General features: G+C 41.9%; 1 protein-coding gene across 2 annotated transcripts; it reads right to left on the bottom strand.

Annotated features, from left to right (window-relative positions):
- Positions 1-1,685: 1,685 nt before the first annotated feature.
- LOC126463931 (uncharacterized) lies at positions 1,686-26,808 on the bottom strand. 2 transcript variants are annotated; one of them, XM_050096197.1, is made up of 5 exons: positions 26,653-26,808; positions 24,620-24,822; positions 24,001-24,209; positions 20,645-20,919; positions 1,686-4,590 (listed from the first exon to the last, which is right to left on the bottom strand). In XM_050096197.1, exons 2-5 carry the CDS (start codon positions 24,697-24,699, stop codon positions 4,240-4,242), a joined length of 915 nt encoding a protein of 304 aa, XP_049952154.1. In that variant the 5' UTR covers positions 24,700-24,822; positions 26,653-26,808; the 3' UTR covers positions 1,686-4,239. The 2 variants fall into 2 exon arrangements, with proteins under 2 accessions (XP_049952154.1, XP_049952155.1); XM_050096198.1 differs by lacking the exon at positions 26,653-26,808 and adding an exon at positions 26,489-26,513.
- Between the last annotated feature and the right edge of the window lie 240 nt (positions 26,809-27,048).

Below are 27,048 nucleotides of genomic sequence, written 5' to 3'. Positions count from 1 at the left end.
AGAGAGCGAGAGAGAGCGAGAGAGAGCGAGAGAGAGCGAGAGAGAGCGAGAGAGAGCGAGAGAGAGCGAGAGAGAGCGAGAGAGAGCGAGAGAGCGAGAGAGCGAGAGAGCGAGAGAGCGAGAGAGCGAGAGAGCGAGAGAGCGAGAGAGCGAGAGAGCGAGAGAGCGAGAGAGCGAGAGAGCGAGAGAGCGAGAGAGCGAGAGAGCGAGGAGAGCGAGAGAGCGAGAGAGCGAGAGAGCGAGAGAGCGAGAGAGCGAGAGAGCGAGAGAGCGAGAGAGCGAGAGAGCGAGGAGAGCGAGAGAGCGAGAGAGCGAGAGAGCGAGAGAGCGAGAGAGCGAGAGAGCGAGAGAGCGAGAGAGCGAGAGAGCGAGAGAGCGAGAGAGCGAGAGAGCGAGAGAGCGAGAGAGCGAGAGAGCGAGAGAGCGAGAGAGCGAGAGAGCGAGAGAGCGAGAGAGCGAGAGAGCGAGAGAGCGAGAGAGCGAGAGAGCGAGAGAGCGAGAGAGCGAGAGCGAGAGAGCGAGAGCGAGAGAGCGAGAGCGAGAGAGCGAGAGCGAGAGAGCGAGAGCGAGAGAGCGAGAGCGAGAGAGCGAGAGCGAGAGAGCGAGAGCGAGAGAGCGAGAGCGAGAGAGCGAGCGAGAGAGCGAGCGAGAGAGCGAGCGAGAGAGCGAGCGAGAGAGCGAGCGAGAGAGCGAGCGAGAGAGCGAGCGAGAGAGCGAGCGAGAGAGCGAGCGAGAGAGCGAGCGAGAGAGCGAGCGAGAGAGCGAGAGATAGCGAGCGAGCGAGAGATGGCCGGAGACGGGATTGAACCGTCATCCTCCCGAATGTGAGTCCAGTGTGCTAACCACTGCGTCACCTCGCTCTGTTAACTATTATGACCCCATGACAGGTTGAAAACCTGTTGGCGGCAAAATAAATAATGCGATTGTGACTGTCATATTGAACAACTGATTGTAAGTTAATTAAATCACTGTTATCTCCACACAACTATGTTTCCTAAAAAAGAGAGAGATCTTTATGATTCTGTTTCCATAACTAAACGTTTTGCAACTGACACTCATGTCTTATTTGTTTTATTTACCTTGCTCAACACTGATAAAAAGTAGTCTACTCAATATCGAGGTTTTTGTAACAGTGTGGCAGATTGATGCTTGCGCTGTAATACAGTAATTGAAAAAAAAAGAATTGGAATTTACTGCAACACATTGTACAAGGCAAATTAAACAAGTAAAATTCACTGGCAGGAATAAACACATTCATATTTTTAAAAAATACCTTGAGTGGTTGGAAAACTAAAACATTAGTCTAGATTATTCTGTAGTGTTTATGAATCAGAGCCTGAACAACGTGACAGACTGCTGATATTTCCTTTGCATTTATGCAGGTAAAACTTATACCACGAAATTTGAACTGTTTCTATACTGTAAAAATGAGAATCCATTGAACTGTTACAAACTAATGGGGAAAAAACCTGAAACAAAATTTTCCCTTTAAACAAATTATACTCTCAGTACACTTTTAGTTTGCATTAACTAAATCATTATACAGCAGAAATTCTAAATGTACCTAATGTCACAAGTCCAGCAGAATATGATTCTGTATTCACATCCTTATTAACAAATAAAGACAATTCTGGCATAACATAATGAAGTATGAAGACTGAATTAATAATTCACTTTTCACAATATAAATTTAGCTCATAACTTTTATTAAGAATTTGTTGCAGCAAATACATCAACTATTACAATGTTTCTGCACTGTAAGAAATGCAGTTAAAATATATCACTTTAATTGACATTCTTGGTCCATGACACCTATTGTGAAAAATCAGTCTACTGCACAGAGTATTCTCATTATTTTTTTTCCATATTACAAATCACTCAAGAGAAAATATTGAAGTATGAATACACTGCACATCACATTAGTGAACCAAGTATCAACAACAATACACATGATCTTTGTGATTAAAAAACCTATGCCAAACTCAAGAGAAAATACAAATCAGCAATACAATGTCATGAGCATTGTTTTTTTGAGTATTTTGTTACTGGACTTTAATCACATAAGGAAAAAACAGTGCTGAGAATATTTTTTTTTTTGGCAGACTTTTGCACAATATAATAGCAAAGGGTAGGGCGAACACCTAATGTAAAACTTCAGTGAAATGTTCCTTGACCAGCATTTTGAGCATGGTGATTCAGGTTCTGGAACTGTAGTACCAATTTGGAATAAAATTACGTCACAGGTTGTAAATTCATTTTTGTTTTAAGTACTGGGATTGGTTGCAGCCAAAAGTCATCATCCCATTGCTACAGTATGCTCAGCCATCCACATGTAGTTTCAGTTCTGGAACTGGCTTTATTTTAAGACAAGGCTGTTCACTCTTTAATGAATCTTAAAGAAACTCTTTATTCACCCCCTCCTCCAGTTCTTTAATATTTACACTGGGTGGATAAACAAGGACCATGGAGCTTCCTGATACCTCAAATCAATCCCCCTTTTTTAATTCATATTGTTTTCTTGTGATCCACAGCTGCCATTCTACACCCATGGAGAAAGTAGTACACGAATTTCCACAAAAACCATCTTGTTTTTGCAGAAATTCTCCAAAGGTGGAGATTGGCAGCCATGGACTATAAGAGAACTATCTGAATGAAAGAAGAGGAATCTGGTAAGGCACCTCAGTGGTCCTGTTTTATCTGTCCAATGTACATGCAAAAGACGAATTGGAAGGTGTGAACTTACAGTTTCTTGAAGACCCATTAGAGACTGAAAAATCTTGTTTTCATATAAAGGAAGATCCAGGACTGAAACTGCATGTTGATGGCTCTGAGTATAAAATAACCACTGGATATTAGCCTTGGGGGCCAAAACCGATCCTGGTGTGTATTATTGAAAAGTGTAGCGTGTGCCATCATTTTAATCTCATTCATTGAAATAAATTAACATCAGAGTTTTTTAAAAAATTAGCTGTATTTCTTGTTAAAACGTGTCATCAATAATGTTTTGGTATTTTGCTAATATAGTGTATAAAGAAATTCACCAGGCATTTTTTATATTTCGTAAAACAAATATTTCTTTTAACAAGGCAAGAACAGAAAGGCAAGAAAGAAAACTACAATGAAACACGTATGGGAATAGGAGGCCAAGTTAGAATGCAAATCAGACAGGTTACTAGGAGGCAAATTTTGAGCAACTATTAAGAATCTGGTAACTTTAGAAGAGTCATAGCAATCTTTCAAAATTTTATAACTGAAATGAGAATATGAGAATGGTAAACCCTAGTATAGAGACATTTACTATTTTCAGGGTTCTCCATGCCACTTACGCGTGCAAAAAGCTTCACACATGAGCAGGTTGACAAGTCACTGAAGTTCAACAGCTAGCTATGCCAAACAGAAGATAACCACCTTACAAAATCTTTACACAAAAGATGGCCATATATTCTAGTCTGTTCTCAGGCTTTTTTTTTTTTTTTTCTTTTTTTTACTAGTTACCTTGCTCATTTCTAGGCTAATATAGAAATCAAAACCCCATATTTCCTGTATTGGTATCAGCACAGACCAATTTTCCCTAACAATGTGGATGGCAGTGGACTTGAGTAAAATGAAGTATTATTGATCAACTGATAGTCAGCAACAACAGTACTGAAATTTAGACAACCAAATTGAATGTTTGAGGAATGATGCATTTTCTTTTGCAGACAATTTTCAACATTATACAAACAACTTCAAAATACCATGTGCAAAATGACTAACCATCTAAAATTTGTACTGTGTTTCATAAAAATCTTCAGTGCAGTATGGGTGAGAAAGCTACACTATACTACAGAACTATTAACCAAAGTATGCCAACTAACTTATGCAAGAAGTGCTACCCGAAGCAATGCTAAAAAGTAATGAAAATATGGATTCTAACAAATAACTGAGCACCAAGGAATTATTATTAAAGGACAGATCCAATATGAGTACATTTGCTTTATAGATTATATGTATTGATTTAAACCAGAAACACACAGAGCCAACATGGCATGTCACATGACTATTTTCAACGTCAACAAAGAAACTTCTGAAACACACACACAGCTTCATCATATTTACTTTTTTTACAAAAAAAACAAAAACAAAAAAGGCACAAAATAATGACTTCTGAACAGAAATAATATTCAATGTCAAATATCAGAACAGTATCTTCACACGTACTAATAGCTAAAATACTTTACGGTAACAGACTTCATGTTTTCACATTGATGTGGGAGACAAGAAATTCATCTCTCTCAACTCAGATGGTTTTGCACGGAAAAACATTTCCTTCTTGACAAGACCTGGTGAGCTCTCACCATCAGATGAGCTCTGGTCTTCATCTCTAGAACCTTCCGTAGATGTTCGAACAAGTGATGATGAAGATTTATTCCTGCGTACATCACTTTGTTTTCCATCATCTAATGATGATTTCTGAGATGCTGTCTCCTGAATATTTGTTTGAAGTGCAGCAATATCTCTCTGTCCCAAAACTCCAGATAAAATCCAGCTTCCAGGGTACTGGGTAGGGACTCCAAATACACCTGTGAAGTACCTGTTCTGTGGTTCCCCCTGTAAAACAACATTTATGTTACTCAGGACTGCTCCTAATTTACTGCTTTCTATTTACATTGCTTCCATTTCAAATTCTGCTTGATGAAGGGTACAAAGGACAATTGCACCACGCTCATCACAATATGAATGGATGTGTGTATCTCATGGCTCAATTCTGTGGACAAATCTGCGAATACTTTACAAGAAATTTATTTAGTGGATGCTTCTGAGAAAATTATTTTACAATATGTGACATTGAATTACTTGTTACAGTATTTTGCAGACTTCATTCTAAAATTTTCAATTAAAAAGTATAAAATCTAGCATTAATAGTTACACAATTTAATGATAGAATATCTTAAACAAATGCAACATTTAACTATTATAAAAGTAACAAATCTGCAGTACCTACACTAATATTCCTATATTAACGTCACTGTCATGATGGTTTCAGAAATTTACCACCCCTTGTTTGAAAGCGAGGTGAAGAGTCCAAATCAAAAGAACCAATTAATTATTAAAGAATTGCATGTCATACTAATCCATCATTGGAACAATTAAGCACAATTGAGGCTATACACATTGACTCATTGCCAACATGCTAGTGTTTAGTCACCAAATCCAACAGTTGACAATAACTTTGGTGGTACTCATAACATTCCAACTATATTGCACCAGCACCCTCATCATTAACTGTAAGAACTCTTATAATTACAAATTTAAGAAAACTGACTGACTGACATAAGTGTTGCCAGTAACTAACTTCACATAGATGAATCAAAACTTTAATGCTGGAAATAAAATCACTGAACAATGTATATCTGAAAGAGTAGTGACTAAGTTCTGAAAAATTCACATTTAAAAGAGGCCATTACACACACTGGTAATAGTTACATAGTGCCTCTTGCATCATCATAGTTTATGTGCAATACATGTACTAATATGCATCTAAACATTATGATTTTTTATTGCATAACAACTTTTCTGAATTTCGCTGGTAGTTTTGGTTTTTACACTAACATGTGCATCAAATATACATGTTTGGCTATGTTACAGATTGCCGTTACCACAGCCTTTATATTGCACTTATTTGTTGGCTTCAACTAACAGCCATACTAACCTACATCTTGAGATACACTACAGATGACTCCCACAACCAAAGTTTTCAGGCAGGGAATGAGGGAGCAGGAGGAAATGGGCAGCAAATGCACTAGCACACAATTTCTACAATGCGACTGTAGCAAATGGTTAATTCTTTAATCATCAAGAAGACACTGAAGTAATTCTCAACTGGTATCTATGCAATACCACTATTAAGAGAATTATTCCAAGAGCTGCCCGACAGGATTTTAAGAAACTAAACAAAGTTTAATATACCTGATTGACTCTAGTCTTTTTCCCAAATTTAAATACTTGTTCTCACTAATATAACTAAGCTTTGCATTATCTCTTCCTGAGCTCTATGCTGACAGCCACTTTATTTTGGAGTTGAAAATAACAAGCTAAATGCAATATATCTTTAAACTGTCACAAACCAACATTAAATCGCAGAAGTGAATACAATTTCAATGAAAAACTAGACCAACAATGAAACAGCTGTGTATTCAGAAAATAGCCCACTATTGCAAAAGTTGTGAGTCCCTTGAGCTGAAATATCAACAGCACTGAAGGGCGGGGCAGCACCTTCCTGAACTTCTGCGAGAAAAATTCCTTTCCGTGGTTCATTATATGATCCTCCCGAATGAGAGTCCAGTGTGCTAACCACTGCACCACCTCTCTTAGTGTTCCCAGTGAGGTGCTCAAATGGTAGTTGCCATTTGTGGACACTATCTCGAACCAAGCACATGCAATGCAATTTCTGACAAGTGCAAGTTGCAAGGGTGGCTGTCTGATCCAAAACGGATGGATTTGCACAGTTATGTTGCTGCAGTTGCCACGTGTCATCCACAGATTGTGGTCTCATTACAGGGAGACAAGGTGGACAAAGTCACCACCACATTATAATTCCATGTGGAGGACAATGTCTAGCTATCTCTGCAGTGGGGCAGCATGTCCAATCAGACAAATGAGCAAGTTATAAGAAGGAACGTCATGATCCTGACATCAAGTGCCCCCTGACATCTTGCAGCTCACCTTCAGTTTTGCCATTCACATGTCAACTGCAACTTTCGTCATTGGCAAAACGTGTTATTCACAGACGAGTCCAAAAATCCTTGGATGTAAGGTGATGGCTGTGTTCATATGTGATGACTGGTAAACGGCAAATGTTGTCCAGAAACCAACAGATTTCCAAGTTTCTGTGATGATGTAGGGTAGCTTCAGTGTTAACAGTCCTTACAGATCTTTTCATTGTCCACTGTCGCCTTACGTATCGAGCAGTACATCGAAAAGAGCATGTTGAACAATATGACAGCTCCTGCACATGATCGTGACCCTGAATTCCTTCTAATGCCAGGCCTATGTAGCACGAATCAGCAAAGATGTCTTGTGAAGCAACAACACTTAAGTAATGGGGTGGTTGGCAGGAAGTCCCAATAAACCTCATCGTACATATGTGGGTCATTCAGAGATACGTGTTGATGGTCATCCTGTTCCACCACAGACTCTGCAAGAACTCTTTTAGGCAGCTCTAATTGCAGAATGGGTATGGATACCACCACATGACCTCTTGTAGACTCATACAGAGCATCCCATGTAGGTATCACAGAGTGATTAACTGCTCAGTGAAGGCACACAAAAAGGTGGGAATTTAAGGAGATGGGACCTGGATAAACTGAAAGAACCAGAGGTTGTACAGAGTTTCAGGCAGAGCATAAGGGAACAATTGACAGGCATGGGGGAAAGAAATACAGTAGAAGAAGAATGGGTAGCTTTGAGGGATGAAATAGTGAAGGCAGCAGAGGATCAAATAGGTAAAAAGGCGAGGGCTAGTAGAAACCCTTGGGTAACAGAAGCAATACTGAATTTAATTTATGAAAGGAGAAAATATAAAAATGCAGTAAATGAAGCAGGCAAAAAGGAATACAAACGTCTCAAAAATGAGATCGACAGGAAGTGCAAAATGGCTAAGCAGGGATGGCTACAGGACAAATGTAAGGATGTAGAGGCTTATCTCACTAGGGGTAAGATAGATACTGCCTACAGGAAAATTAAAGAGACCTTTAGAGAAAAGAGAACCACTTCTATGAATATCGAGAGCTCAGATGGAAACCCAGTTCTAAGCAAAGAAGGGAAAGCAGAAAGATGGAAGGAGTATATAGAGGGTCTATACAAGGGTGATGTACTTGAGGACAATATTATGGAAATGGAAGAGGAGGTAGATGAAGATGAAATGGGAGATATGATACTGTGTGAAGAGTTTGACAGAGCACTGAAAGACCTGAGTTGAAACAAGGCCCAGGGAGTAGACAACATTCCATTAGAACTACTGACAGCCTTGGGAGAGCCAGTCCTGACAAAACTTTACCATCTGGTGAGCAAGATGTATGAGACAGGCGAAATACCCTCAGACTTCAAGAAGAATATAATAATTCCAATCCCAAAGAAAGCAGGTGTTGACAGATGTGAAAATTACCGAACTATCAGTTTAATAAGTCACAGCTGCAAAATACTAACGCTAATTCTTTAAGATGAATGGAAGAACTGATAGAAGCCGACCTCAGGGAAGATCAGTTTGGATTCCGTAGAAATGTTGGAACACGTGAGGCAATACTGACCTTACGACTTATCTTAGAAGAAAGATTAAGGAAAGGCAAACCTACGGTTCTAGCATTTGTAGACTTAGAGAAAGCTTTTGACAATGTTGATTGGAATACTCTCTTTCAACTTCTGAAGGTGGCAGGGGTAAAACACAGGGAGCAAAAGGCTATTTACAATTTGTACAGAAAGCAGATGGCAGTTTTAAGAGTCGAGGGGCATGAAAGGGAAGCAGTGGTTGGGAAGGGAGTGAGACAGGGTTGTAGCCTATCCCTCATGTTATTCCATCTGTATATACAGCAAGCAATAAAGGAAACAAAAGAAAAGTTCGGAGTAGGAATTAAAATCGATGGAGAAGAAATAAAAACTTTGAGGTTCGCCGATGACATTGTAATTCTGTCAGACACAGCAAAGGACTTGGAAGAGCAGTTGAATGGAATGGACAGTGTCTTGAAAGGAGGGTATAAGATGAACATTAACAAAAGCAAAACGAGGATAATGGAATGTAGTCGAATTAAGTCGGGTGATGCTGAGGGAATTAGATTAGGAAATGAGACACTTAAAGCAGTAAAGGAGTTTTGCTATTTGGGGAGCAAAATAACTGATGATGGTCGAAGTAGACAGGATATAAAATGTAGACTGGCAATGGCAAGGAAAGCGTTTCTGAAGAAGAACAATTTTTTAACATCGAGTATAGATTTAAATGTCAGGAAGTCGTTTCCAAAAGTATTTGTATGGAGTGTACCCATGTATGGAAGTGAAACGTGGACAATAAATAGTGTAGACAATAAGAGAATAGAAGCTTTTGAAATGTGGTGCTACAGAAGAATACTGAAGATTAGATGGATTAGATGGTTAGATCACATAACTAATGAGGAGGTATTGAATAGAATTGCGGAGAAAAGGAGTTTGTGGCACAACTTGACTAGAAGAAGGGATCGGTTGGTAGGACATGTTCTGAGGCATCAAGAGATCACCAATTTAGTACTGGAGGGCAGCGTGGAGGGTAAAAATCGTAGAGGGAGACCAAGAGATGAATACACTAAGCAGATTCAGAAGGATGTAGGCTGCAGTAGGTACCGGGAGATGATGAAGCTTGCACAGGATAGAGTAGCATGGAGAGCTGCACCAAACCAGTCTCAGGACTGAAGCCACAACAACAACAGAAGGCACATATTACTGAAGCTCTCGAAGTCCAATAAAAAGCACCTAGAATGACTAGGTGAATGAGTTTTCTACTCTGTTACACATTTCAGTTCTTTTTATTTAAACAATGAAGGACGTAATGTTATGTTTTGTTTTCTACTTAATTTGTGAAACACAGGACTATCATTTTGTAACATACTCACTCCTCAATTATTGCTCAATAAAGTATGGCGGACACCTGAACTCCTGTTTCCTGTTTCCTTAATTGTTTCGAGCAGTGTACACTGATAAGCCAGAACATTATGACCATCTACCTGATAGCTGGTATGGCCATCTTTGGCATGAATAACAGTGGCAAAGCGTCATGCCATGGAAGCAAAGAGGCCTCGGTAGGTCACTGGAGGGAGCTGACACCACATTTGCACACCTCAAAGTCACCAAATTCCCGTAAATTCCAGGAATGGAGGGCAATTAGCTCTCACACTGATGTGTTCAATCAGGTTCAGATTTGGCGAGTTGGGGAGGGCCAGCAAAACAAATGGACCTCTTCACTGTGATCCTCGAACCACTCAAAACACACACTTGCCTCTGTAACATGGCACTGCTGTCAGCGAACAGAATCGTTGTGAAGTGATTTATGTGGCCTGCAACTGTGTGTGATACTCCTTGGTTGTCATGGTGCCCTGCACGAACTTCGCTGGACCCATGGATGCCTACATGAATGTTCTGCAGAGCATCAAGGAACCACCACCACCACCACCACCACCACCACCACCTTTTCTCCGTTCTGCAGTACAGATATTAAGGACTTTTTCTCCTGGAAGAAGATGGATTCATGCCCTCCCATCGGCATGAAGCAGTTACCTGTATTCATCAAACCACGCAATGCTCTGCCACTGCACTAAAGTCCACTACCAATGGTCATGCACCCATTTCAGTTTTATTTACCGATGATGGGGTGTTAACGTTGACATACACATGGGTAATTGGCTGCAGAGCCCCATCATTAGGAGTTTTCAGCGCACTGAGCTCAGACATTTTTACTCCGCCAGCATTAAAGTTTGATGTTACATCTGCCACAGTTCACCACCTATCTGCCCACCCTATGACGTCCAGCATCTGTAAAAGAGGTGGCCGCCCAACCCCACGAAGTCTGGATTTGGTTTCAATATATGTTGAAGACACCACATCACTTTTCGAACACCCAACAAGTCATGCAGTTTCCAAAATCCTCATGCCAAGTCTCTGGGCCATCACAATCTGCCCTCTGTCAAACTCAGATTGTGCACCTTTCCCATTCTACACATGTACAGCACACTCAATGATACTACATTCAGTATACATGTGTGACTAGCAGTCATTCCTCGCCCCTCGCCAGGTGACTGCTATCACCTGGACGGGTTTATATCAATAGCAGGTTAGTGGTCATAATGTTCTGGCCGATCAATGTCATTTCAACACATACAAAAAGTTACACCTAATTTCCTCAGAACAAAAATATCTTTTGTTCTTTCTTGTGTTACAACAAGAGTTTTTCCCTTTCAAAACAGTACATGTTTACAAATTGTTTTTCCAAATAAAGTTGTTCTTTCCACATTTTTCAATGCACACACAACTACGTTATCAACTGCGCTAACGTTTTGTGCATTTTTCCACTGTGTGACAAGTGATCTTAGAGGCTGCACACATCTATATATGAGCATGTAGCTTTTCTTCTGAGGCAGCTGCAGATGATTAAGTAAAGCAAACAAAGTTGAATATAGTTTAAGTTAGACGTATCTGGAGTCCGTTCATAAAAACTACACGCGACTTCCTTGTGTGCAAGCAATTCAATTCACTACAAATGTTTACTCACAAACAACGCAATCTGCTTTGCCAAGAAATATTTGTGAGATAAATGCATCTACTAGCATTCTAAGATGGAGTGGAGTATAAAGATGAATTAAATACTCACTGACTGCTCGGAATGTTATCTGAAGTTGAATGGTGCCACTACACTGACTACTTAGATTTCACTTTGCTGTAGGATATCCCACATTGCACCAATCATACAAATGTGAAAACTAATCACCTGCATCTTACAGACAGCATCCAAAAAACATTTGTTACTTTACTTTCTTCATTATTTGCATTGGTTGATCGGCATTTTTGGTACCCACCTTGCTCACAATTTACAACCTTTTTCCTTCGTGACAACCATGTACACAGTGGTGTTTCCAACATGAGGAAAGTCAGGTAGAGTACTGGTTGTCAATCAGATGGCAGGTTTTTGTTTGTTTGTGCACAATTTCACCTGTCTTGACATTCAAATCTCCACCTTGCAAATCTATACAGCCACGGAAAACCCTCACACTTTTTTTTTTTGTGGTTTTAGGGCGCACAACTTCAATGGTCATTAGCGCCCAGACTACGTTAAGAATGCACCACGAGGCACAAGTTTAAAACAACAACTAAAAGGGAAAACACGATAAAAGACAGACTAACAGGCATAGGATTAAAAAAACAGCATAATCATATGTCCTTAGGTTTGTCAAATTGATAAAACGAAGAACAGGAGCAGCTGCTCGTGGGTCATCCGCTAAAATGGCATCTAGAGTCCATGGCAGGCCAAGATCAAGACGCAGTGTGTTAAAATCCAGACAAGACGTTAAAATGTGGCGGACCGTCAGCAATTGCCCACATGGGCAGGACGGCGCCGGCGCAGCCGTCAGTAGATGGCGATGGCTGAACCGGCAGTGTCCAATGCGTAACCGGGCCAGAACGACCTCCTCCTGCCGAGAAGGGCGGGAGGAGGACTTCCAAGCCGCGGGAAGAGGTTTCAAGGCCCGAAGCTTTAAGTGCAGCCCAATCGGCATGCCACAGTGATAAAATGCGCCGACAAATTACCCTGCTACAATCCGACAAAGGGACACAACAAGAAGCTGTCCGAGGCTGGAGGACCGCAGCCTTGGCCGCGGCATCTGCAGTTTCGTTCCCACGGATACAGACATGGCCAGGAACCCACATAAAGCTAACCGGAGAACCGACGTCCACCAGCTGCTGAAGAGAGCGTTGGATCCGGTGCACGAAAGGGTGAACCGGATACGGATCACTGAGGCTCTGGATGGCGCTCAGGGAATCGGAGCAGATGACATTAGCAGAATGTCGGTGGCGGCAGATGTAAAGAACAGCCTGGTGGAGGGCAAAGAGCTCAGCTGTGAAGACCGAACAATGGCCATGGAGCCGGTATTTGAAACTTTGTGCCCCGACAATAAAAGAACACCCGACCCCGTCATTGGTCTTAGAGCCATCTGTATAAATGAAGGTCATATTAATGAACTTCGAACGAAGTTCGACAAAACGGGAGTGGTAGACCGAACCGGGGGTAACCTCTTTTGGGAGCGAGCCGAGGTCAAGGTGAACGCGAACCTGAGCCTGGAGCCAAGGTGGCGTGTGGCTCTCGCCCACTCGAAAGGTTGCAGGGAGTGAAAAATTAAGGTGTTGAAGGAGGCGACGAAAGCGAACTCCAGGGGGTAGCAGGGCAGAGACATACAACCCGTATTGACGGTCGAGAGAGTCATCAAAAAAGGAACGATAAGACGGGTGGTCGGGCATTGACAGTAGCCGACAGGCATACCGACAAAGCAGTATATCGCGCCGGTAGGTGAGTGGCAATTCGCCAGCGTCAGCATGAAGACTCTCTACGGGACTAGTATAAAACGCTCCGATCGCAAGTCGTAAACCCCGATGTTGTATGGAGTTGAGGTGGCGTAAGATGGATGGCCGTGCAGAGGAGTATACGAAGCTCCCATAATCCAGCTTGGAGCGGACGATCGACCGGTATAGACAAAGTAGGACGGTTCGATCCGCTCCCCACGACATACCACTGAAAACACGGAGGACATTTAAAGAACGAGTACAACGGGCAGCGAAATATGACACATGTGGAGACCAGCTGAGTTTCCTGTCAAATGTAAGACCTAAAAATTTTGTTGTCTCCACGAATGGGAGAGCAACAGGACCGAGTCGTAAGGACGGTGGGAGAAACTCTTTGTAGCGCCAGAAGTTAATGCAGACCATCTTCTCGGCAGAAAAACTGAAGCCATTGGCGACACTCCAGGAGTAAAGACGGTCAAGAGAACGCTGAAGACAGCGCTCCAGGACACGTGTACGCTGTGCGCTGCAATAGATGGTAAAATCGTCCACGAAAAGGGAGCCTGATACATCAGCTGGGAGGCAATCCATTATTGGATTGATCGCTATGGCAAAGAGAGCGACGCTCAAAACTGAGCCCTGTGGCACCCCATCCTGTCTGACAGGACAGAACCCACACGTACCCTGAACTGTCGATCCATTAAAAAGGAACGAATAAAAAGAGGGAGGCGACCGCGAAGACCCCATGTATGCATGGTGCGGAGAATGCCCGCCCTCCAACAGGTGTCGTAAGCCTTCTCCAAATCAAAGAACACAGCCGCGGTCGGACGCTTCCGCAAGAAGTTATTCATAATGAAGGTCGACAAGGTAACCAGATGGTCAACAGCAGAGCGGCGCCTACAAAATCCACATTGTACATTGGTAAGTAGGCATCGAGACTCGAGCAGCCAAACCAAACGAGAGTTAACCATTCGCTCCATCACTTTACAGACACAGCTGGTAAGCGAGATGGGTCGATAACTGGAAGGCAAGTGCTTGTCCTTCCCCGGCTTAGGAATCGGGACAACAATAGACTCGCGCCAGCATGCGGGAACATGTCCCTCAGTCCAGATGCGATTGGAAGTACGAAGAAGAAAACCTTTACCCGCAGGAGAAAAGTTCTTCAGCATCTGAATATGAATAGAATCAGGCCCTGGAGCGGAGGACCGTGACCGAACAAGTGCGTTTTCGAGTTCCCGCATGGTGAATGGGGCATTATAACTTTCACGATTCAAGGAGCGGAAGTTAGGTGGCCTAGCCTCCTCTGCCTGTTTGCGGGGGAGGAAGGCAGGGTGGTAATGAGCGGAGCTCGAAACCTCTGCGAAAAAGCGGCCGAAGGCATTGGCGACATCATCCGGGGCCACAAGGACGTCATTCGCGACCATCAAGCCAGAAACTGGTGAGTGGACCTTAGTGCCAGATAGACGGCGCAGGCTACCCCAGACAACAGAAGAACGAGTAAAACTGTTGAAGGTGCTTGTGAAAGCAGCCCAGCTGGCTTTCTTGCTTTCTTTAATAACACGACGACACTGAGCACGTAATCGTTTATAAGTGATACAATTCGCCACTGTAGGGTGGCGTTTAAAGGTGCGTAAAGCACGTCGACGAGCACGTAAAGCGTCTCTACATGCTGCAGTCCACCAGGGGACCGGTACGCGACGTGGAGAAGAAGTAGGGTGAGGGATGGAATATTCAGCAGCAGTGAGAATGACTTCCGTGAGGTGTGCGACTTGACGATCGCAGCTTGTGAAGGTTTGATCCTGAAAGGTCGCCCTGGAAGAGAATAGCCCCCAGTCTGCTTTGGAGATGTTCCAACTAGATGAGCACGGGGAGGGGGTATGCTGCAGGAGATGGATAACACACGGGAAGTGGTCGCTCGAATATGTATCAGAAAGTGCATACCACTCAAACCGGCGTGCAAGTTGGTAGTACATATAGAGAGGTCTAAATGGGAATAGGTGTGAGATGTGTCCGAAAGAAAAGTAGAGGCGTCAGTATTGAGGCAGACAAGATTGAGCTGGTTGAAAAGGTCTGCTAACAGTGAGCCCCTCGGGCAGGATGCCGGAGAGCCCCAAAGGGGATGGTGGGCATTGAAGTCTCCAGTTAACAAAAATGGGGCAGGTAGCTGAGCAATAAGCTGCATCATGTCTGCCCTGTTAACGGCAGATGATGATGGAGTGAAGACGGTACAAATGGAAAATGTAAAAGTGGGGAGAGTAATGCGGATGGCAACTGCCTGCAGGCCGGTGTGCAATGTGATGGGATCGTAGTAACTATCATCCCGGACCAGCAACATAACCCTCCATGAGCCGGAATACCTACCACAGAGGGTAGGTCAAAACGCACAGAGGTGTAGTGTGCCAAGGCAATTTGATCGCATGGGCGTAGCTTCGTTTCCTGGAGGGCTACGACGAGCGGACGGTGCAAGCGGAGCAGCAACTTTAAGTCCTATTGGTTGGAGCGAATGCTGCGAATATTCCAGTGAATAAGTGCCATCGTAAGAAGAAAATGAAGATGAAAGAAGGGGTCACCTCGAAGGCCGCTGAGGGCCTGGCTTCGAGCGAGCACTGCCGCCGCTATCAGTAGGCGGACAGTCATCGTCCATTGGGTCTATAGGTTCATCGGCCATCTTGGTAAGATGGCCGGGAGGGGGAGCTTCCTCCGCCGGTGAACGGCCAGATGTTCGGCTACCAGCGGTGCGGCCAGGCGAAACGGATGAGCCTGGGGCGGCAACCGCTGGGTGGCGCAGGAGAAGAAATGCGCCGTGGCGGAGAAGGAGAACTGTGCTTCCTATGAGCCTTCTTGGAAGGTCGTTTGGTGGAAGTACCGGTCGAAGGCTGGGAGGTCGAGGTACGTAGGAAGTCTGCACGGGACGGTTCCTTCTTGAAAGCCCGTGCATCTGACTTCTGGGTCTTCGTCTTAGCAGAAGCTGATGAAGGGGCTGGTGTCTGAGGGGTGATGGGAGGAAGAGGAGACGTCGACCGCGCGATCTTAGCACTGACCGAACGGACGACCGTGGTGCTGAAGGTCAGATCGCATGTCTGGGTTGCCACCTCCCTGGTAGTCCGAGGAGAGGCGAGGACAGTACTTTATTTCCCCGCTGGGAGCAGCGTGGGCTTCCTACTAGCCAATAGCTTGCGAGCAGCCGAGGTGGACACTTTCTCTTTGACCCGAATTTCTTGGATACAGCGTTCTTCCTTATAGACAGGACAGTCGCGGGAGGATGCGGCATGGTCACCCTGACAGTTCACACAACGAGGAGACGGAGGTGGACAGTCACCCTCATGGGCATCCCTGCCACAAGTGACACATTTAGCCGCATTGGAACAAGACTGTCGAATGTGATTGAAACGTTGACACTGGTAGCAGCGCGTAGGTGTCGGGACATAGGGGCGAACAGAAATAACCTCGTAGCCCGCCTTGATGCGCGATGGCAGCTTAACACTATCAAAGGTCAAGAAAAGTGTCCGGGTCGGTACAAGGTAATTGTTGACCTTTTTCATGACCCTATGGACAGCCGTCACGCCCTGCTCAGCGAGGAAAGATTGAATCTCCTCGTCAGTCAATCCGTCGAGGGATCTAGTATAGACCACACCACGAGACGAATTCAAAGTTCGGTGAGCCTCCACCCGGACAGGGAACGTGTACAGGAGTGTGGCCCGAAGCAGTTTTTGTGCCTGAAAGGCGCTCTCAGTTTCTAGTAATAAGGTACCGTTACGCAACCTGGTACAAGATTTGACAGATCCGGCTATGGCATCTACGCCCTTCTGGATAACGAAAGGGTTGACAGAGGAAAAATCCTTTCCGTCCTCAGATCGAGAAACGACGAGGAACTGTGGGGCAGGCGGTAGTACTTTTGTCACTGGTGGCTGGTCAAGTTTCCGTTTTTGGGCAGAAGTCGAGAGAGATGGAGTGAAATCCATTGCGGAGGAATCCCCCATGATTGCCAGCGTCTCCGATGGCGCGCTCCTTCCTTGTGGGGACCCTCTCAGAGGGCACTCCCGCCTTAGGTGAATGTTTACACCTCAGGTCACACCTCCCGAGAAACAGACGAGAAACAGACGGAGGGACCAATCGGCATGGTCAGAAGGTATCAGCTCAGGCAATCACCCCTCCCTGGGCCTGGCCTTTACCAGGGGGTACGTGCGTGCCTTACACGTCTACCCAGGGCGGGGAATTACGCGTTACCCCGTCACCGGCTATGCGTGCGAACGCGTGGGTCGGCCTTCAGGCGCGCACAGGGAGGAAGGAAGAAGAGGAAAAAGAAGAGAGAGAGGGAGAGAGAGGACAGACTGTCTCAAACGCCGAGGCGGAGACCAGAGAAGGCTAGGAGAAGAAGGCAATGAGAAGGCAAGGAGAAGAAGACAAGGGAAGGTGTAAGGAAGACAGTGAGGTGGAGAAGAGCAAAGAAAGGAACCAACCAAAGGAAGGAAGAAATGAGAAGTGAAAAAGCAAAATGACCGCAAATAGAGGTCGTGGACCCGTCCGTCTCCGGACGCAGGCGCTAACTACCCCCTTGAGGGGGAGGGACTCCTTTTAGTCGCCTCTTACGACAGGCAGGAATACCTCGGGCCTATTCTAATCCCCGGACCTTTTCTTCATTTATCACTGCATGTCCATAATCTAGGCACAACTGATGAATTTGGGTAATTTTACATCCTTTTATACATGAAAGACTTATTACAGCATGCACTTTGCAAATGGCTGGAGCAACAATTTTTGAAACCCATGTCTGCTTTCATCTATTGTCTAACAGCTATAGATTCAAAACAATCATTTCTGTGCCACTAAAAATCATTGGGAGACACTGTAGTAATTTTACTTTATTATGAAATGTCAACATTTAAATTTAAGCAGTCGGATCTTACTCTTTGAATGAGCCTCAGGCCATTGCCAACTTTGATTGTGCTTGTCTGTCCCAAGTGATCAATGAAGGAAGGTTAAGTAAAGAAACATCTGGACAAAGATGTTCATCTCAGTTAGGCACCGGAAAAGCCCGCCATGGCCTTTAAGAATCAATCCAGTGAAGCGACAGGGATGATTAACGAAAATCTAAATCAGCATAACCAGACAGGGATTTGAATCCCCTTCTAAAATAAGGAGGCCAATTTGTGAAACAATGCACCATCAATCTGTGTGGAACACTGGTGGCAGCAAAATCACCTAATTAATATTAAATCCATGGTATTTTAATTAAAACAACTGCATATTCCATAAAGTGTAAAACATGCATTTTTGTCAGATTTTTGACATATATAATGAACTTCTGAAAATATGCAAAATTGCTATGAATTTTTTTTAGTAATGGTCTTTATGTAAATAGTGACAACTGGATGGAGATTGTAGCACTGCATCAATGTGTTCAAACAGGTGTGAAAGTTTCGAGACAAAAGTATACAGAACAATCGACCAGTCACACTTTGTAACTAATGTCAATGGTAGTGGTTACTTAAGAATACTGCTGCCTCTGCCAAACAAAACCGAATGAGGAGCAAATGCTATACACAATACCATAATGGATATTGAACTAACAATAAGGAATCAAATCAGAAGTACAAAGCTAATACTGGATGAACCTGGTGTACCAACCAAATTTGTCAAGTTTTAACTCACCAATACAATCAAACATTAGCTACAAATTTTTTCAAAGCAGAGTCCTTGGATAAACAGTTCTCGGTTTAGCTGCTGCGTCAAATATGGATCAAATCCCAAGCTTTCCAAGATTGCCTCTGCCATCATTGTCAAGGGGCTAAATCTAACTGCCACGAAAGTGGTGACTGGATTACGCCACAGTACCATGGAAATGGCATGTAGCCAAGATCTATGTCCACAGAACTACAAGACTGTCTTCCTCTGTGCTGTTTCTTTATCAACTGCACAATTCCACACATTGCTACATACTTTCACATCTCATTCTCCAACTCAGCCCACCTATGTATGGCAGGGCAGGAAAGAAGTAGTGCACGCTTAATCACCCATTAATGGACGTACCTTTTACAATCCAGTTCAGTTCAGAAGAGATTTATGCTCAACACCCCAGTATACAGAGTCGGGACTATTTCAGACAAGGACCACCTCGGCTCCTAGATTAACCATCTGACAATGGCGTTAATGGGGAATGGTTATTCTGTGATATTAGGACAATGCCACTGAGGAAACCACAAATCGACACCATTCAACCAAGCCAGGAGGACCAACCTATGGCGCGGCTTCCATTCTGTGGTGCAACAACTAGCAAAATCCACGAAAATAGAAGAAACATTGTTATCTATTAAAGGTAATTTCAGCCCAAGAGTAAAGAGATTTCTTGCGAGTGTGGTAAAAGTTACTTGGGCCGGTCTATACAGAGTGTTGCCAATCCCTGTGTTAAGCATCCACGTCACCCTGAATACAGTAAATTCGAAAAATTAGCAATGGTATAGCACAGTCTGTTAAACCTAAGATTTAGTTTGAATTAACCAGCATTGTGGCTCACACTTCAAACTATTGGGATCTGTGATTAGACTAGCCATGGAAATCAGACTATGACAAATAGCTCAATACAGATACCAGTACACAGTTAGCAATTCATGGAAGTGTGTACTTGATAATAGAAGAGCACATCCCTTAGTTTACTGCCTGATGCAAGTGATTGCTTACAAGTGACTACAGATGGTGTGTGCAAATGTTATCTATGGACAGGTAGCAACATCTCAATAAACACCATTTCCATGATATTGTGCGGTCACTCAACCATATACCATATTTTGGGCATAGCAGTTGGAGCCTCACCAGTTCCATGAAAGTTACTCCCTGATGATAACAATGCTGCAATTTTATGCAGCAACTAAACCGAAAACTTTCTGTTCAGTATCAGACATTGCAATCATTGACAATACTACAACTACATAAACTGTGGCAAACACTGTCCAGAACAAGAAGCATTACATTGAAAAAATATAATTTAAATAATTTTGTATGCCTGTAAATATATGTAATCAGTGCTGGTTCAGACAAATTAACATCATACCATGGCAAACTACACAATGAGCTAGAACAAAACAGCACATCCAATCTCCAGTATATAGAAAGGCTGCTTCACATAACCACCCCCTCCCTTTTTTCCGTACTGTAACAGTGCACTAAGGTACTGTAGACCAATGGGATTTCAGTGTGTACCAGGACTGCAGACATATCCCCGTAAACATAAAACTACATGATTTCAATTTCTCAATGTGATAATAGCTAGCACTCTTAAGATGTTTATAAATTACTGATCTACACATAAAATCATAACTTGTCCATTGAATTGTTGCCCAAAAGCTATTCCAAGTACACTGTTACTACACTATGCCCCCCAAAAAATTTGATCATGTCCTTCCCGAGCCCTACAGCCTTTACATGTTATTACCTTCCTTTTTCACACTTCCACAACTAATCACGCAGTGTGAGCAATGTTTATGACTGCCACTATTGACTTAAAATTTAACAGCATGTATACGGACATGACCATTAGAAATGAGGAAGTGAAATGTTTCACAACTATAGTAACAAAGCAATGTTATCACTAAAATTGTACCTGTTTCTTTCTCTGCAGTTTAGGGGATACACTTGGCGAGCCAAGCGGGCTTGTTGGGAGAGATTTGCTGTTGCGCCTGTGACGTTCTTTTGGTGGCATGGCTTGTTCAGCTCCTCGCAATGTCAACCTGTTACCCGCAATCATTTGCTGTGCAACTTGCACTACTGATTTGCCACATGCAGCAGCTTCTCCCACATATCCATCGTCTGTTCCCTGCGATTTGTTGACTCTTGACTGCATCTGTGTTGCACCTCCTACTAATGAGGAAGTATTTTCTGTAAATTAACACATTGAACTAATATACTGCAAGCAACTATTTGGCATTGTTCAGAGGGGGGGGGGGGATGGAGAGAGAGAGAGAGAGAGAGAGAGAGAGAGAGAGAGAGAGAGAGAGAGAGAGGGAGGGAGGAGAAAAACATTATGCCTGAAGATCTGAAACCACACATCACTTTTGTTACAGTAAAAAGCTACTTTGAACACAAACTTTTAAATCAACGTGCTTAAGAGGGTTTTGACCATTTTCTGTAAATTGTCTAATTATATCATTTTATACTTCTAACATGCTTTTCTTTCCTTTTGAATTTCAGTACTCTTATATAAAAATGGAAATGAAATTCAAATAATTTGAATGCCCTCTAAAACACTCCATTCACATCGTGTGATGCCTCTGAAGTCACTGGCTAGCTTGCTGCTGCTACTGTCATAATGCTAATTCACAGCAATGTCTTGTTTTGGAATTTGTGTTTCTGAAAATGGGTTACAAATGGTGTGTAGTACTTTACTGTACAAATACATCTGTAAAAACTCCTGAAACGTTGTTTTCGCGTTTTCTAGAGAATGAGATGATGCATAATATGTGGTTGCACTGTAACGGCAAATGCATGAAGTCCCTAACTTACATCCGAGGTATGATCTCCCACTGTTATAATGAAGGATTGTATCACTCAATGAAATCTAACTCTTTGTAAAAATTGTCTTTCACCTAATTACATCTCAATTATTTGGTAGTTCATTTCTTGGAGTGGTAAGCCATCTAATTTTGTATAACGATACCCATAGATCGCTGGTTGGTTCGAATCCAACTCAAAAGAAAATTTTAACTTATTTGTGAAACAACTCTACAGTCCTCTCACATATTAAAACCAAATCACACTACTACAATTAGTTCTTGCCACCACTATTGTAGTATTTCGTGTAAGAGTTTTAAAATATATGACCCTTCCCGGATTGAAGCATGTGACCTCTTTCTCTGAACTTTAATGTGCTATCTACTGCACATGGAACGCCTGCTGAATGAGGCATCTCTGCTCTGTCTTCTACACAGAAAATCAGTACTGTCTTCTACACAGAAAATCAGTACCAAGTTTTGCCAAAAATAATTCTATTATGCTTTGGGTCATAGTTTATGATTGATAGTCGACAATCTAGTTATAATGTACAGACACATTTGCAGAAGTTCTTCAGTTCCTTAGTTTTGAGCAGGTTTAATGATGTTTTGCAAGAAGCAGGGAAAAGGATGTCCATCGTTGCACACATCGCCACTCTAAATGGGAGCAGTATAAACTGCTCAACTTTCGCAAGGCTTCCACTATCAGTGTTCACAAAATTCCTTTCTATTGTTCCTTAAAAGTTTTAATTGCATTTTCCATCACTAAATCACTATACTGTTTGCAGTAAAAGTACGTAAAACCCCAACTTCGGCTAATGCTCCTACAACACAAGTAAAGCTTCATCTTACTCCTAGTCTGACGTCACCAGAGTATCAACAAACAACAGCGTTTTCAATCACATTACCAGATCTCGATACTCAAGTTTTAATTAGATTAAAATAACACATCTTGTGAGAATATTTGTCACAAATGCTATTAAAATGTTACAATCAACAGAATAATAACAATCCGAACTATTTTTTTTAACACAGGAAAGTAGCCTATTCTTGCAACATTATAAAGGTAGTAACTGAGTTTCCATGACCACGCAAACTTCATTCATTATAAACCTCCACCTGCCACAGTATGAGAACCAATTTCATTCAGAAAAGATTATGAAAGCGAAAGTGCTTTAAACAAATCTAGTTATTACAGGTATATGTGAACTAAATCACAGTGCTTCAGTTTAAGAGATGAATGCTTGCTTACAACTAAAATCTGCTAATTTGTGGCAGTGTGGATGGACCATGATATTTTGTAGAATGGTGGTATTGTTCAGCAGGACTAACTACTACTAGTTTCCAGAAATGAACATCCTACCCACATATTCCTGAAGACCCAGAATGGTATATATACTTTAGTCCCACTACTGACATACCATCAATCAGAGGCAGTGCAACCTGAGAAAGCAGCCATGCGCGTACCGCCTCGGACGCTGTTTCGACACTGCATTATTTGTGTTTGTGAGCAGCAAATACCTGTCTGTCCAAATGAATGGTCTTTGCAAACTGGCTAATACCACAACAGACCATCCAGTGGCAGAAACTGCTGAGCAGATGATTCTATTTCAACAGCTACGTTACAACCCTCGCCATCTGGATCCTTTCCTCAAACACCAGTTTTTTTGGACAATGTTAATGGGAGTTGTTCTTGCAATACACCCTTTATCATCACAATCACCCCCAACTACCTCCACGTGCCGCCTCCTGCCCCACGCCCATGCCCACACTGCTCTAGGACCCCAACTGCACTCGTCTTGCACCCACATCATCTTCCCTGAAGCCTCCTGTTTCTTTGACTTGAGTACCCTTCCAGTACACTCCTCCACATCCACATTATCGTCTCACCCATGACACAAACTGACTTATACCGGTCCCTATATCGCACAGTTATTCCATGAGCAAAGGTCAAAAAATGATTTGTCTGAAAGCTAGCAAGTTTTGAGTTGTTTATGTGCCTGTCAACAATTCAAAATTTCTATATGGGGAGTTATTAACTTTGCTCTTAAATTATTTACATTCTGCCAGGACTTCCTGTTACCAACTTCAAATCAAAAAGTTATTGAATCCAAATATAAATACAAGAAAGAAAACACGGAAGGTGTCCTATGCACTGCAGACAAAGCTAATTTTATAAATTTGCAAAAATACAGTAAAACACATTGAAAAGATTTTTGTTTTGCAGTTAATTATTTGAATTATACAAAACTAACTTATTTAATTCGCAGTGTCCTTTTTGTTTGTATCAGAATTCACAAGATTTTATAATTGGTATTAAAAACACACACACACACACACACACACACACACACACACACACACACACACACACACACACACACACACACACGGCAATTATAAAAAAGAATCAGCCAGCAGAAATCTGATGGATTTAAGAAAACTCAAAAAAATATTTTAAAGCCCATACCTTTTCCATTTGCTTCAGGAATGAATTCTTTGCAAGGCTGTGTGTGTTTTGAGAAATCTCTCTGTTTCAAAGGCTTCTCTTCCAAAACTTCACTGATTGGACGATAACTGTCATTCTCTGGTTGAGCTACAGGCTTTGATTTTGGATAACGTATGTAAAAGAATGTGTCATCGTGTGTAGGTGGTGAAAAGGTTTCCTCTATGTCGTACCTATAAACGACCGACAAAACAAAACATTTAAATGTGAGTAATTTTATACATTTGATTCTGTGAGTAGTTTAATGTACATTCAGCAAAATTCAAGAACGGAAATGAGAAAGACTTGACAAGTTACAGTGTTATAGGCAGGGATCCTCACCTGGATTCCCAACCTAGTCTGGCACATTACCTTAATAAATGTAAATACCAAAAACTTAAAACATTTCTTTACATCAATTAAATTAAAGAGTACTGGAAACATTAAACACACATCTGATACGGCAAATTACAGCAGATTAATAACACTAACTGAAGTTTATTGAAAACATATCATGCTAATAAAGAATTACAAAATTTGAAACACATTATGAATACAACAATTGCACAAAGTGTGTTTTACATATTTGAATGAAAAATCTCACCTATCACCAATCTTTGATTTCATCCACTGTGGAATAGAAATGCCAGAAGAAATAGAGCGTTCTGAATCTGTAGAACCCATGGTGGTCAGTTATTTGTTGTAGTCCTTATGAACATGTACAGATGTATGAAGTAGACTTGATCAAATGGATATGCACTTCAGCTGTGTGCCAAACTAGGAGTATGCTTCCAACATTCTGTTAATCTGAGAAACATAATTTGGTTAACAAAAGCAATTTCACAAAGCTGCAGAAGCAAATCAGTCTGTATTAAGCACTTCAAGGCAAAGCAGTATTTTGTGCTAAAGGAATCATATGAACAAACATTACACTACTGTGATTAAAACAGCACTCATAGGAAAGCTATAGGATTTTTTATGTCCTTAGTAAACATAATCCAATATAAATTTAAGAGACATCTACTTAGTCAGCAAATTACATGTCTTCACAGGGGTCAACCAATAATCAAAACAAGATCTTAAATGAATCATCCAGGCCCAACCTTCAAAACACAGAAGGCTGGGGAAAAAAGCCATGCACAAGCTGTTCGTCATCAGCCAATGCAACTAGCACCCATAAATTTTGTTTCAGTAACAGTAAACCATTACAGTTTTCAATTTATTACATGTTAAACATTACATTATCACTCACGTGAATGACAAACACAGTCTAATAGGCCTAACCAAAAAGAATTATTGTGCAGAATGTTATTAGGCTCAGCATTTTCAACTACACTTCAAAACTTCAGTATATAGATAATCTCCACTGGTATCAAAGGCTAGAAAAGCCAATTTGGGACAAGATTCCTCATATCAAATATAGGACTACAGAGGACGAAGCATACACTTACAGATGCAAATTCGTTTCAGGTATTCGATATCTTTCACTGCTGCACTTGTTCTCAGCCCAACTGCTGAACAAGTATGAATGTCTTAACTTATGGAGACATGACAGGTAAGGAGTGGCTAACCCTATCAATATCAACAGTGTTCATAACTTACTGCAAAAGGGGGCAGAGTGTACTTCATGACCACAAAAAATGTATTATTCACTTTTATTCTGAACATACTTTCAAGGAGAGATGTTTGTGTGTACATTTAAAAAAACTGAAAATATGAATATTACATTAATTGCGAAACGTCACAACCTACAGTAGAACTAACTTAAATTTTTGCGTTAAGTTCAACCGAAAAACTTAGAAACAGTTGTGGAATCAAAGAATTCATGAAAAACATTTTTCAAAAATTTACAATATGAAAGGCACGACTACACTACAATATTATCATAAGGTGGCCGTTAAGTACTCTATTATTGGTACTGCTGGGATTAAAATATGAACAGACAGACAAAATGTTTGAGACGAATATTATTGCCGAATCTGAAATTAAATCTTTCATCACACACATTATAGAGAATTAAAAGTGTGCAGTCGTGTATTTCTCTCACTGCAGAAGAATTTTTTTCAAGTACTTCCACGTGAGTTACGCGCAAATCGCCAGTACCCTCACTAACATATATGTCAACATAAAAGTGTGAAGTAGTTATCAAACACGACGGGTCTCAAAATTTTTAGGACGTATGACATCCACTGATATTTCCGATTTTATCTTCCTAACATTTTAAAAGCATAGGGCATGTTCCAGACCAGTTAATTTCAATCATTTGACGAGATCTGGTCTGAATCCAACAATTGTCAAACCAAGAAGTTCTTGTTTGTCAGACTGTTCTCCTTGTTAATAAACAGCAAAGTATACAAAAAAAATTACATCAGAGCAACATCTGAACTCCATGTCAAGGGTACATAACTAAATTTCTCACTGCCATTGCGTGTCAATGCTCCCTAACACTTATTAAACACAAATAGTTTATTACTTTTGTATGAAAATACAGTATGCGCCATAATGTCTCCCAAGCACTGACCTTGAAGTTTACACAGATTAGCGACGCAACTTCGCTTACATAATTGGTACAGAGTTCAATCTACATCATCTACATCACGCCTTCCGTATGACAAAAGTATAACGTTGAAATCTTACTTTGCTACGTTTATCCGTCACAGCATTGTAAGTGGCACGACCCATCTTCTTTCCCAAGGTCTACTGGACTACTGCATCACTGCATCGTTTCTGCATGTCCCACGTATGGAAGTCTTGGCAACGCAGCGCATAAAGACAGTTGAATACAGTAATACACATATTTTGTAATGTAGTGAACTGGGGCTGGGGGAACAATGAAGTATTGCTATCGTTAATTTGAGTTCTGGCCACACTTAAAATTGAACTTAGATTATTCCTTCAATCTATATTTCAAAATATTCAGGTGATACATGCGCTGCAAGAAATCGTTGGCAACACTTGTTCCAGAAAGTTTCAATACTTTTTCATAGGGCTATCGCGTCTGTTAGTATTTGACTATTTGATTTGACTATTTGT

Source organism: Schistocerca serialis, chromosome 1 (genome assembly GCF_023864345.2).
Source record: "Schistocerca serialis cubense isolate TAMUIC-IGC-003099 chromosome 1, iqSchSeri2.2, whole genome shotgun sequence".
Classification (NCBI taxonomy): domain Eukaryota; kingdom Metazoa; phylum Arthropoda; class Insecta; order Orthoptera; family Acrididae; genus Schistocerca; species Schistocerca serialis.
The sequence above is the reverse complement of the archived record's forward strand: the minus strand, read 5'-3'. Positions and strand labels throughout refer to the sequence as shown.